We start from the raw sequence: 14,511 nt of genomic DNA on the forward strand, positions 1-14,511 counted from the left end.
ACCAGTAACTCTACAAGGGAACTCCCATATACTTTGTCTTACTCATAGAACGTAATGCTCTCCAGCTGGTTGTTATGGAGTTTGACGACAAGTTTCCACAAGAGTATCATGGAAGACTGAGCCCTTTGCAGTGTGCATAAACAAAGTTCATCGTGTCCATGGTAATACAAGAGAGGACTCCCAGTAACCATGTGTTAATGGTCAGTAAACAAATTCTCATTGGAATGAAACAAATGATTAAAGATCACAAATCAGGTCTCCAGACTGTCATTATGATGTACACTGCTCATGGTAATAAAATACATAAATGAGATCAGTTATGGAAAGAACAGGAGATGCAACCTCTCCCTGTAATGTGAACCAAGGGCAAAACCATAACCAACAAAGCCATGTGGAATATATTAAATCATCTTTATTTAAAATTAAACTAAATGAAAGAAACTAAACATGATACATTTCATCGACAATGTCATTATAAAACATTCTTTAAATGATGCAACATAATAGCTTATCAATAATAATACATTACGGAAATACAGGTCCAACGTCCAGATAATGCTTATAAACTGTTTACATTTGTCATAATTTACATAATTACAAACGCTGATGTTAAACAATCTCTGATGTGAAAATGTTTAATATCTGAATAAAGCGCATTCTTAACAGAAAGCGTAGTCCCGGTTTGGTGGATGCAGCTGGTAAACGGAATCCAATGAACTTTAACAATGAACCATACGTTCTTTAACAAGGCTATTAATGTTTGTGCTTCGTCTGAACAAATGCTTTAATTGTTTTCTTCATAACTAAACTGCTAGACTTACACAAATATAACAATGAAATTAAATATGTTTTATACTGTAAATTTGCGGTTACTTCTTTACAGTGTACTTCCGGAGTCCTGCATGTCTACGTAGCAGCTTCTAAAGCGTGCTGTAGTTGAGGTCACATTAGGAGTCTTTGTGGTTATCCACAGGAAGCGCGTCAACCCATTTCTGTGTGCGGGTGCGACACTGGTCCCAGTCGTACAGAGGGCGGTACTGGAAGTGGCGCTGGGCTTTATTTGAGCTGACCGTGAAGGACGTGCAAGCCACGGCCAAAGTGTAACGGTTCAGCAACGGCGTGTAGTTGTAGACGGGGCTCAGTATCCAACGGAACAGGTCGTTAAGCATGGCCATGAACCAGAGCACCGTTGAGGGTATGCGCACCCGTCTGAAGTTAAACGTGGAGAGGAACTGCATGTTGAAATCCTCGTAGCTCTTGTAGGGTGAGTCATCGTAGCAGAAGAAGGCTTCACCTCCGACTGTCTGCGGCCGATCTCTCAGGGCTCGGGCTGCAAGTACATGCATCCAGGCCACGTTGCCTAGAAACACAAACATGGGTGAATACCAGAGGGATGGAAGAAGTGCTCAAAACACTCAGAGGACAAAAGAAAAAGCAGTCAGTTTCAAGAATGATTCCTTGTCGTCACTACTGTTGTTTTACACCCTTTCATATAAACATCATGGTTTCTTTGGAACTTAATAGTATATAGAGAATTCAAAAAATGTTGCTTTTCAAGAACAAAATTGTAATCTCCAGAATATGGTCAAACTTTCAGTATTAGTGAGAAAAGGAGGAAGATCTTTTTTGCATTTTGAGATAATGTTGAAATGTTAAGAATAAATCAAACAATTAGTGTTAGTGCATACACTGACATCTGGAGTTCATGCTTGACATTTTGACTTTATTCTCGAAATACCCGCCCAAAAGAAATTTCCCCCCTCATTTTTCCCTGATGCCTGCTGCTTTTACTCCATATTTATGCCGTTAACCAAAGTCGAATATGAAATAAGAATCTCCACTTAAACTAGTGAAATAAAATCCAGTCCCTTATTTAAAAGTTGTGCACGGTTACAACACTTGAGTAAGAATGCTAAATTGCTTAACAGCTGTGACCACATCACTGACATCAACCCGATGTCAGCTGAACACAGGCTACAAATTACAAAATATCCACTGAAACCAGCATATTGAAGCTGGTTTAAAATTGACATCAGCACACGTGGAAGAAGATTCATTTCATACTGCTGTAAAGATTGATGATACTATGCACATGGTATTGTTATCACAATGGACAGATTACTCAACGGGCCAACTGTGCAGGCACAAGCCCAGGCGTCCAACAGGTTAAGGGGCCCCTGGTAAGAGATAAAAGGACTAAAAGGAGACAGAAAATGTCTGTAAAGATATGCAAAACGTCCAAAGAGAGACACCAAATGACTACGAGGTTTGTCCGGGCTACATTGGTTAACTTTGATGAGTCTTCAAAGTTGTGATTATGACTCGCAAAGACAGGAATCCCACCTGCATAGACCCGACCATGTTCAGAGTCCTCTGGGACGCCCCCGATGACCGTGCCTCCCCTTTCGACAGCCTGAGTGTAGAAATCCTTAATTAGCTGGTGCCCCTCGCCATAGATCCCCGTCGGCCGCAGAGAACATGTGGATAAACACTTTCCGCCTTTCACCTGGACAGGAGACAAAACCAAGATTCGGTGTTGGGAAATCAGACGGGAGGCGCACGGTAAAAATGTACTTATTCACAGAGCGGTCAAAGGGTGGATTTCTGTGGAATTTCATTGTAAACAGCAGCAGTTACACCACAGCAAAGCCACAAGGGGGATGATCTAGCTTTCTGTGGCTGAGAAGTTTCCTCAAAATGTTTTACAGTAAACAACTTCTACAGCTTTCTCACACCCAGTCTTAACCCTTGTGCCTCATGTAAAAAAGAGGCTCTGATGCATTTAGAGTACAAAAATATCTGTTTCAAGCATCATAACTTTCATTCAGTTTCAGATTTTTAACTTTTAAATGTCGGTATTTTTACATCATACCACTGTTTTTCTACAATTAAATGAAAAAAAAAAAAAAAAAGGTTTCACAGTCTGAAATATGTCAATGAATAGCAACAACAGATTTTGATAAATTGCATTAAACACTGCAGTGCTCCATAATACAGCAGCGATGCCCCTCGTGGAAACCAGGGAAATAGCATGCATCTGCCCCACAGGGCAAATATGACAAAATCTGGCTCAATAAAAACACCCCAAACCAGAAGACTGTTAAACATAAAGTACCTTCTTGCCATTGGCTTCAAGCACGAGTTTCTCTGCCTTCGCTTTGCTCCGGGGATAGGCCATCGTGTGTTTCACTCTGTACGGCGTGTCTTCATCGCCCCTGCAGAGGAAGAGTTAAACAGTCAGAGGAGACTCAGGAGAAGAACGCAGGTAGTGTTTTCTTGACCTTGTCAAATGTATGACAGGAATGTTGTTATCTGAAGCCAGACAGACAGAGAGGACACAGAGCGAAGGAGCAAAGTGTCTCCAGTGTTTCCAACAGGAGAAATTCATTCTTTCACTTTGATACATTGAATATTGTTCTGAAGTACACGTACACACATGTACACACACGTACACACACGTACACACACGTGTACACACACGTACACACACACACGTTAGAAATGTTAAGTATTTGGAGAGGCGGACCAGAATCCAAAAGCTGGTTCAGCCGCCACACACATTATCGTAAATAGTCACGCCACTCCACTCCCGTGGGTAAATAAACAGAGAGTGCTTTGAGACGTAATAACTGTGTGAAGTAATCATGCAGCTCTGACTCACAGAAAGCAGGGCTAGTGGTTTGTTAACCCTGAGATGAGGGTTTTTGCCCTCACATTCAAATACTACACACAATACAGCTGTTTGTTAGTTTGTTAGAGAAGCTCCACTAAAATGTTTATTTCACATAATGTATGGAAGTAATCTATAATATTTCTGCGGTAGCAGGATGGTGGTGCAGCTGCAGAATGTAGTTTGACATACGTTTGTGTTTAATTATTGACAACACTGAACAAACTGCACAGACTTCCTTGGAGACCGTAACCTATTCTTACATAACAGCAGGACAATTGCTCCGCGAGTTTTGAAGTTGCAGACGTAATGCTGGCAGCATTACGTAACCCGTGTCAGACATACCAGACGGTCTCGTGCAAAACATTAACGAGGAACCGTAAGATAGCGAGTGAGTCTTTGAAAGCCCCTCGAGCACCCAGGGTGCTGGTTTCTGTGTGTTGTGTACTTTTGTCTCCACCCGATCATATCGCTACTGAACAGGCCTTCGTGTTTTCCATGATGGTGCATTCATGAGAGAAAAAAATAAGATAGTGACCACAGAAACGAAACTGCAAGAGCCAAAGAATTTCCGAGAATAACCATGTGTGCTCGGCGAGGAAAACACTCTGACATGTACACTTGTCAACCTGGTCATGCAGAACACAGCTGGACAGAGACAAGTAAAAGAATGACATTTCTTTTTTTAGCTTCACCTGACGAAGGCGTCTCCGTCGACGTTGGGGCCGATCACTTCCATGCTGCTGGTGTAGACCAGGCACTGGATGCCGCACTCCACACAGGCGTTGATCACGTTCTCCGTCCCTGAGCAGAGAGAAAAGTGTTCAGTCCTCTAAGAGATGAGGGGGGATGAGAGTCTTGGAATTATAATTGGACACATAAGGAGAGGGTCAACAGGAAAGAGCCACATGTGTTTAGCTGATACAAGAAGAAAACTTGTTTTCCTGAAACCTGGTCTCAATTATGCAAAAGTGGAGCGAAAGAAATACGGCCACTACAAAGCGGAAGAAATAATACGGACAATACTTTTGAGGTCTTTCCGGTTTTCCACTGTAAGACTTCTTAAACTTTAGGTGGCCTGAAGTTTAACTTGGGACACATTAATAGTAATAACTTTATTTGAAAAGCACATTTCATGCAAGGATGCGGCCTAAAGTGCCCTAAACAATCAGTTCAGGGCCATAAAACAGAACGCAGCCTCACAACAGGATAAAATGATGAAGTGATGACATTTTGGACAGACATGGATATAATCTGTAACGAAAGCGAGGAGGTATCTCTAGTTGGTGTATTGGTCAAAACCCCGGCTGCTAAATTAACTGTATTTAAGAATTAAATAATTTAGGATTAAAAGAAGTTTTAGAGAAACCTGTAAAATCTCTAAGTGACCTAAGTTTTTATGTCCTTGTTAAAATGGCTAATAAAATCAAGATCAGAGTCCCACATGAATCTCAGATCTGTAACATGTGTTTCAATTTGCTTGGCCAGACGAGCAAACGCTGACTGAAGTCTCTGACTTTCTGCTCATTTCTGTTGAAAGAAATATCGCTCATCCAAATGTTGATGTCAGTGAGACAGTTAAACGGAGTCTCAAAGAGCTGGGGTTGTCTGGTGAAACAGAGATATATAGCTGGGTGTCATCACAGTGATATTTGACATTATGGTAAATAATGATGTTGCCCAGAGGGAGCATGTCCAAAGGAAAAAAGAATAGGACATCAAATGCTTTCTCGAGGGAGAAACGTTTAGAACACAGAGGCACCTAAACTAACAAAAAAGTACGAGGAGTGAGGACACAGTCTGCAGGCTGCACAGTTACATCTTAGAGGATCAAAACAAGACCTGATAAAACTGCACAAATATGTTCAATGAATGACAACGGATGGTTTACACTTTAACTTGCTACCTGAACCATGCAGCGGATTATGCCAAAAGACCTGATACCTAGATATCACGATGAAACTTCCCCAGTTGATCACGGACATTAAGACAATTCCTTTCGTTTTCTGAAAGGTTATGTTGAAATATGCTAATGAGGCATTATCTAATAATAACTTTCAGTGATTTTAGGAGAAATCTACAGACGCAAATAGACAAAGTAGTGAAATAAACACCTAAATGTGTATTCTGACGGTTTTCTGTCCACAAAATCTCTAAATTGAAAAACTATGTTTTTGCCTGCAGTGTCTCGCCTTAGCCAGACAGAACCAAACATCACCGCCTGTACAGAACACCCGCATAAAGATAACTGATAACAGAAATACAGATTAGATTATATAGTTGAGTTTAGGATTTGGTTTGACTGCTAAACAAACAAGAGTAATCGTCTATGGCCGTGCTCGCAGCTCTTTGATCTACTAAACACTAAGTACAAGTGAATACAAACATTCAAGGTTCAGCCACCATCTGTTTTGGGGTGCTGTCTTCTATGACCTGAGGCCACACTCTGGTTCACAGCAGGGTTAAAATCTCCAGTATTTACTCAAGCTGAAGGCCAAAAATCACAGAGCCATTGACGTCAACAGTAAAAGAAATTCCGACTGGAAACCAAAGATACTGGATCACGATCTGAACTCTTGTACTGACTTAACTTTCCTACTCATTCTGGGAGGTTAGAGTGAGTTTATGTTTCTGAGACTGAAGAAGAGGGAGTTAATATGAAATCAACCCAGGGGAAATAACATCAAATTCTTGTAATATTTCTGAGCCAAAGGAATCTAGACCGAACCACCCTCAGAATCAAATCACTTCCTCGATTCCTCGGCTTAACACAGACGGACACAACTTTAATTCTGTAGAGGTTTGATGACAGCATTAAATCTGACTTAGCTGAGGAAGTTCTGGCACTTCAAAACATGAACAACTTCCAGACATATGTGAGTACTTTATACATTCAATTCCAGCAGCTGTGTGTTTAGTCTATCTGCTGAATCACTGCAGACTTTTCAAGGCCAGACACTGACTATAGCCTCAAACCACGGACATGAACCCAGACACTGAATATGTGAACTGGTTTCATCACCTGTTCCATTAATGTGATCAGAATCCTCAGTCTGGATCGGTCGGCAACCTCCGGGTCCGAAGAGTGAAGCCAATGCTGAGGTGCCATAAACCTGCATTCTCTCTAATGGCCATCAGGGGGCGACTCCTGTGATTACAAAAATAATTCTGATTGTATAGAAGTCAGTAAACTTATATTACCTCAGGGAACTTTGTAAATATGAGTTGATGGGATCAATCACTAGTTTAAAATCTTCTCCAATACAAGATTAAAGATTAATTTCAAGAGCCATAAACTGAACTAAATGCAGTGATGCAGCAGTCGGTGATAAGGGGGAAACAATCTTGCTGCATTCAGGTGCTCCTTGTACACGTGATCTTCAATTACTACAGCCGAAGTGGTACAGAGCTACTTTGAGCTGCAATAACAGAGGGAATGGGCTTATTCATTCTATTTGTCTGGTAACTGTTAATCGAAAAGACTTAATAAGGTTTTTCCAAGTTTGGATGCAACTATGTGATGTGCTTCACAACACTTTATGAACAATTATTAGACAACTGCAGATGAACAGTTAATATCCAGGAACTAAACCTCTGACTATCTCTTTACAGATACTCGGTTTGGACTTTGGTCTTGTTCATTTGTGTGTCACCCAGACATTATTCAGGGAAAACACCGGCTGATACAAACTCTGCTCGTGACTCACACTAATAGGGTCAACCAGTTAAGAGCAGAATGACCGGACGTGCTTTTTCAATGCACAAAGAAACTCTCTCATACGTTATATTACAGAATATGTCAAACTAGCCCTTTATCCAGGTTGGAGTGTCTGTCACTGCAGGAATGGGCAACACAAACAGGCGTTGTTGTCTCAGTATTCACCAACGTGATTGGTAACATGGGTGAAGTCACGTCCTTGAAAATCATCAGCAAATCAATCAACAGGAGAAGGCGTGGGCTTCCTCTGTTTTCTGGTTTCCCGCAGTAAAACATTCATAAAAGAGAATCCCCCCCGTTGAAGTTTCCTCCCTTTGTCATCACTCGGGCCACCACTCCCCTGATGTCTCACCTGTGACATTGACAGAGACGATGAGGGTCTCTGGGACTTTGTGCCAAACGTCCACCAAGCTGGCCGCGTGGATGACGACGTCGGCCCCCCGGGAGGCCTCCAGCACGCTGCTGTAGTCTGTGATGTCCCCCTGGATGACCACCACCTTCGTCCGCTCTGAGGGACAAACAGGAAGACATTCAGTCAAAACTCAGTGGTGATGTATCTGATCCTGGATCAGAGCGGTTTTCCTAAGAGCTCGACAAAGTCCGGGAAGAATGAACTCACTTTGTTTGTTGGCAAATTACATGTGAACTCTCACGTGAACAATGCCTTATTCTTTCCCCAACAACGCCCAAGTTGATCAAAGACACGCTTTGTGTCATATTTGCAGATTATCTGGATCATCTTCCGTCATTGTAATTTGAAACGATGGTGAGTGATTTCTCAGAATTTGAGGAGATACTTGGAACTTCAGAAAGTGTCTGAGGTGAAACAGTCTCTGCTTTGTTTTTGTCACCGCCGAGTCAATTAACCGTTTCAAAACCCACCTTTAATCTGGGATTCATCCTGTAATAATCAATTTAATGTCACTCTTTATACTGGTATGTTATCCGTTTTGTTTTTCATTCAGGCAGCAATGCTTTCTCTCCTCCTCATTTATGAAGGCCTTGCCCCTGTGGTTTACCTTGGCTCTCATGCACTGTCCTTGAGATGACAACAGATAACGAGTAGACCAAGTCCTGTAGCTCTCGTGGAGCCGCCATGGAAAAGGGTCCGGACTTTTGAACACTGAGTCAAAGATCCTGTTGTAACTCAGACACTCCTTCTGGAGACGGCGTCTGTAATTTCACTAATTACGGTCTTTTAATTACAGACGTTCTCACCGCTTTAAATCAGCTAAAATTTCACAATTACACATCTTGTTTTGTGTGAGGCCTGCATTGGGTGTGACGGATCTGTCAGGAGCCCAAACAGCAGACCTCAGTCTCTACCGACAATAAATAATGAAAGCTCAACAAAGCATTTTCCACGGTGGCATAGGAGGCGTCGTCGGTGGTTGAGCGCATTCCCCACAGCGATGAGGAGAAAAGGCGTACTGTTGTTAAACTGTATCGCCAGGAAAAAAAAAGAACAACCACTGCTTGGATTTTGATTAATTTGATTGATGAATGATTTTTTTCCCCACGTAGGAAGAAAGATGACTCAACATGTGAGAGGCGGAGCGCACGTGAACCACGACAACACACAAAAGGTGGTGACAGTGCCGGTAAACAGAAACAGGTTGTCAAGGACATGCTATATACCATCTCTGTCCTGGAGCAGGAAGTGTGAGTATTCACATCCCAGATGTCGCCTCTGCAGATCACTCAGCATGTGAGGGAAATGATGCCAGTGTTGTTTCCATGTGGCGACGCAGAGTTCAGCCGTAAACGCCCCATCGCCTCCTCTCACGTTACCGAAAACTAATAGAAACCCAACGCTCATGGACGGATTAGGAGACAATGGGCCCCTGGACACTGGCATGTAAGGGGCCCCACTCGTCCTACATAAGAACCAGAGTCACAGGCTGAAAGGTATGGGGTCAGATCAGTCTCAATAATCGCAAATGCACACAGATAGACTCACAAATGCAAACAGAAAGATTCACAAATGCAAACAGAACAATTCACAAATATATTCGATTTACAAATGCACACAGAAGGATTTACAAATATATTCGATTTACAAATGCACGCAGAACAATTCACAAAATACATTCCAATGCACAAATAAATAAATTACGATTTATATAAATGTAAAAAAAAAAATCACAAATATATTTCTGCATTTGTATGTATTTGTGTGTGGATTTGTATGTATTTGTGTGTGGATCGCACTGCATTCATTTGCAAATCGCTTCACATTCGTGTACGTATTTATGAGACTGTTCTGCCGTCGCTGGATTCACAAATGCGTTTTTTTCAACATAGACCTGTCTGTAGCCAATCAGATGTCAGCCTCATTTTCAACCAATCACATGAGCGCAGCTTCATACATATTCATACATATTGTAGCCGTCTGTGTTCACCCAGAGCTCTACGATACCTCATATCAGTAGAGACCGGACCAAACTATGTGTGTGTAAACCATATGGTACAAACAATGAGGCCACTAGGCTGCTAGCGTAATGCTGCGGTTCACACCAAACACGATTCGCGCCGCGTTAATCGCGCCGCCGTTCTCGCCGGGGGACTATTTGTGTTCATTCGCGTGAATCGGTGAATCGCGCTGGACACGCCGGTGAGGGAGCGCGGCTTATCGCCCTGATAGCCGTTCAACTGTCCGCCGTCAACTGTGGAAAAAATAACCTCTATTTCTGCTTAGTATGTGTTGTGGAAGTCCCAGATATCACGGGGAACCAAACGCCGTCATGTCTGGTTCATAACATAGTCCGGAGGAGCTCCGTGGATTTCATCGAACTGTATTCTGTATTCCTATCAGTAGAGACCGGACCAAACTATGTGTATAAATGTTATTTCGGAGTTCCTTTTTGTTGGTTTATTGCCGTTAAATCATAGCCAAATCAGTTTATGTTGTGTTCATACAGCTATGGTTAACAGCCGACGTGTGGCTTGCTAGACACAGTGAATACAGTTCGATGAAATCCACGGAGCTCCACGGAGCTCCTCCGGACTATGCCGCGCTCCCTCACCGGCGCGTCCAGCGCGATTCACCGATTCACGCGAATGAACACAAATAGTCCCCCGGCGAGAACGGCGGCGCGATTAACGCGGCGCGAATCGTGTTTGGTGTGAACCGCAGCATTACGCTAGCAGCCTAGTGGCCTCATTGTTTGTACCATATGGTTTACACACACATAGTTTGGTCCGATCTCTACTGATATGAGGTATCGTAGAGCTCTGGGTGAACACAGACGGCTACAATATGTATGAATATGTATGAAGCTGCGCTCATGTGATTGGTTGAAAATGAGGCTGACATCTGATTGGCTACAGACAGGTCTATGTTGAAAAAAACGCATTTGTGAATCCAGCGACGGCAGAACAGTCTCATAAATACGTACACGAATGTGAAGCGATTTGCAAATGAATGCAGTGCGATCCACACACAAATACATACAAATCCACACACAAATACATACAAATGCAGAAATATATTTGTGATTTTTTTTTTTACATTTATATAAATCGTAATTTATTTATTTGTGCATTGGAATGTATTTGTGAATTGTTCTGCGTGCATTTGTAAATCGAATATATTTGTAAATCCTTCTGTGTGCATTTGTAAATCGAATATATTTGTGAATTGTTCTGTTTGCATTTGTGAGTCTATCTGTGTGCATTTGCGATTATTGAGACTGATCTGACCCCATAGAAAGGGGCACATTTTTGGTCATTTTGCTTCTCTTTGTAGTTGTTTTGCGTTCTTTTTTTAGGTTGTTTTGAGTTAGCAGTAACTTTCAGAAGCTCTTGCTTAGGGGGCCCCCTAACCGGTTGTGGCCCTGAGCCTGTGCCCTGTAGTCCCCTTCAATACTCCGTCCATGACTTATAATCAAGTGGAGGTGTATCAGTATCACAGTTAACCTACAGGACTAAAAGAGAGAAAGATGTAGAGAGAAACCATGCAAATGACCATTGTTTGAATTAATCCACAAACATGCAACTAGAGAAAAGTTGCAACAAAGCCCTTCTTCGACTATCAGGAACCGATCGTGTTTTTAAAATAATCTAATTATCAGAGATAATCTTCAAGCGGAAACTGTCTCCGATACGACGTTGTGAACCAAACAATTATAAACCCTGAAATGAAATAAAAAGCACGTGAGCGCGTTGAAAGAGACGCCAGCTTCGCAGATATGAGGTACACATTTAAATGGTGAAGAGAAACGTCTCACCTGTGCTGAGTCCATTCAAACTTAAGTCGACGTGTTTGTCAAACACCCGGATCTCCGCCAGCTGGTCCTCCTTCTCCAGTAAAAGGCTCAGCAGATGCCGGCCGAGGAAGCCGCAACCTCCGGTGAGCAGATAAATGGGACCCGACATGATGTGCTGCGGTGACAGCTGCTCTCTGCGATCTGTGAGCTCCTCAGTCTGCAGCCTGAGCAGCCGCATATATCTGAAAGAGGAGGCGTGGCTGCGGCTTTTCTTTTTTTTCTTTTTGTAAACCTTTATTGACACAGAGACGATGCCTTCAGGGCCTTTTTCTCCTTAGGTTTGCACAACAAACATACGCGTTTACATTATGTTTAGGAAAATATCTTGTGGTTCAAATAAACTCTTTCCAGCACATACATCGCAGCCAGTGGTGGAAAGTAAATGTACTCAAGTAAATGTACAATTGTGAGGTTCTTGTACTTCCATTTTCACTCAAAGGAATATTTGAATTAGACATTTATATACGACAGCTTTGGTTACTAGTTATTTTTGAGATTATCAAAACAAAATATAAATGAACTATTGCATTGTATTGCATTGTTATATATATTATGAGGCTTTAGGTACACCCAGTTTATAAGTTATAGTTGTTAATAAAAGGATCCAGATCGTCTGCAGAGCTTTTTCAGAAGATGTGCACAGTGCACACAACCCACAAGTTCTCAATTGCTTGTTACTGATCTACTTGAGTCCTTTATTTATTAACCCTCCCAAATTGACCCGTTTCAAAGTTTGAAAATCTAAAAACATACGAAAGGGTTGCTTGGGAGTCCTACCAACAGTACACAATGCAGATACATGCAACACAGCAGCTTACTGTAGGACAGCATGAGCAACAGAAACAAAAGGATGACAGCCCTGGAGGCTCTGGAGCACATCCTTGATCACAACAGTGAAATAGAGGAGGATGTGTCTGAAGATGAAGACCATCTTGAGGTCAATTCAGATTATAATGGTGCTGATTATGAACCATCAGATGAGGAAACTGATATACCTGATCCTCCAAGCGAGACATTCGTGTCAAAAAATTGTGAAATACAGTGTTCATCCTCAACCCAACACACGCCAGGCAAGACTGTCTGCCGAAAATATTATAAAGACAGTGCCAACATGTATTTGCACAAAGCACACCGTGACGACATGTCACTCGTGTGCTGTGTAGACACACACACACACACAAACACACACACACACACACACACACCTCGTTCATTGTGTTCATATCTTGTTAATTTTTGTAAATGTCTGTTTCTTAACCCTATAAGTAAACATAAGTAAAGTTGACTTTCAATACAAATCCGTATGACTCATTTGGCTTGATTTTGAGTGAGCGGGTCAATATGACGCTGAACAGCAGAGGTGTCTCATCCCCATGAAAAAAATAAAGTTTCAAAATGTAAAAATAATTTAGAGAAAAATACATGTTATGGTAGACTAATGCAATTTACATCTAGGTTTTTCCAATGTACCTAAAAAATAGTTTGAACATGTATTTTTCATTAAAACGAGTGAGTTATCCTCATTGAACTATGATCTATGGAGGGGTGAATAACTTCATTCCACTAAATACTGATTGAATTGTTAGTAAGGGTGTTGGTGATGAGGTACAAACTATATTTATTAGGATTTTTTGGTTTCTGACAACTTTTGGATGATTAAACATGCACCGGGTCAACATCATGGCTGTACCTAAGAAACGAACATAACAGGAGGGTTAACCATTATTAAAAACATGAGTTTAAACTTTTGTCCCCACGGCTGACAGTGCATGCAAACATGGAGCAGCTTTTTCTGTGTATTCTGTGTAAAGTGACGACAGATTTATTACTACATTCAGATGTATTAATACATCCACCATGGTAAGGATCTATAATAGTGGGTGTGCACATGAGGTTGGTATGCACTTGAGTATTTGCAGTGGTGTTTTTAGCTGAGCCCCACTCCAACGACCCAAACACACAAAACCACTGTCCCAGTGAATTTACTGTCTTTGTGAGAACAAGATGTAAACTAAAATATCATATTGTGGTGAGTTTTTAACTACATATATCCAGTTGAACTAAATTGACTGACACATCCTGATTATACTGCATGTAAGAGTTACCTTTAGACTGTCAAGGCCATTACACCCATCGGATCACACATTAACCCAGGATCACCGATCAAAGGGCGGTCGCCTTCACTTTGTTATCTGGTGAAGAGTTTCATCAGTTTATCACACTTTGAGAAGGCTGATTATCTTAAAGACGGCTTTAAACAACTTCACAGACGCAGTAATTCTCCCGAAGACCTGAAAATACTCTTAAGTCTAAAATCAGGGGAGTTTCTGGTAATATGTTCTATAATAAACACACTTATCACTTGCTGGCATTTCTATTTGCAAGGATCATAGCGTATTATAATTATCATAGTTGTAATATATTATAACCTTATTATAATGCATTATACATGATTTTCTAATTGATTTATATCATTCTGATATCCTTTTAGTACATGTATGCATGCATATGTGTGTATATATATATATATATATATATATATTACTTTATTTTGTTGTGTATATTATCTTATCCTCATATAAATATTTCTACTCATTTATATTACATAATGTTAAGTTTGTTAAATCCTCCTTTTACTGAGAATGTTGAGTTTTGGGGTATTTTTGTTAATGTTTGTTTTGTTGATTCAAAATGAAGAAAAAAAGCCCAAAAACGAAGCATGAAAACAAACAAGTGAAGAGCTTATCTCCAGGTCAACTCAGTTCAGTTCTGGGAACAAATAAGTGCACCTTTAATACCAGTCACAGCTCATGTAAACAGGACAGATGTTTATCAGACAGATGTAGAGATTTTAA

General features: G+C 41.2%; 1 protein-coding gene across 1 annotated transcript; it reads right to left on the reverse strand.

Moving 5' to 3' along the window:
* Positions 1-392: 392 nt before the first annotated feature.
* hsd3b7 (hydroxy-delta-5-steroid dehydrogenase, 3 beta- and steroid delta-isomerase) lies at positions 393-11,788 on the reverse strand. The gene is made up of 6 exons (XM_079176899.1): positions 11,618-11,788; positions 7,741-7,896; positions 4,366-4,474; positions 3,116-3,215; positions 2,344-2,506; positions 393-1,360 (listed from the first exon to the last, which is right to left on the reverse strand). The coding sequence occupies exons 1-6, from the start codon at positions 11,763-11,765 to the stop codon at positions 948-950; spliced, it is 1,089 nt and encodes a 362-aa protein (XP_079033025.1). The 5' UTR covers positions 11,766-11,788; the 3' UTR covers positions 393-947.
* Between the last annotated feature and the right edge of the window lie 2,723 nt (positions 11,789-14,511).

This window comes from Pholis gunnellus, assembly GCF_910591455.1.
Source record: "Pholis gunnellus genome assembly, chromosome: 17".
In the NCBI taxonomy this organism is placed as follows: Eukaryota; Metazoa; Chordata; class Actinopteri; order Perciformes; family Pholidae; genus Pholis; species Pholis gunnellus.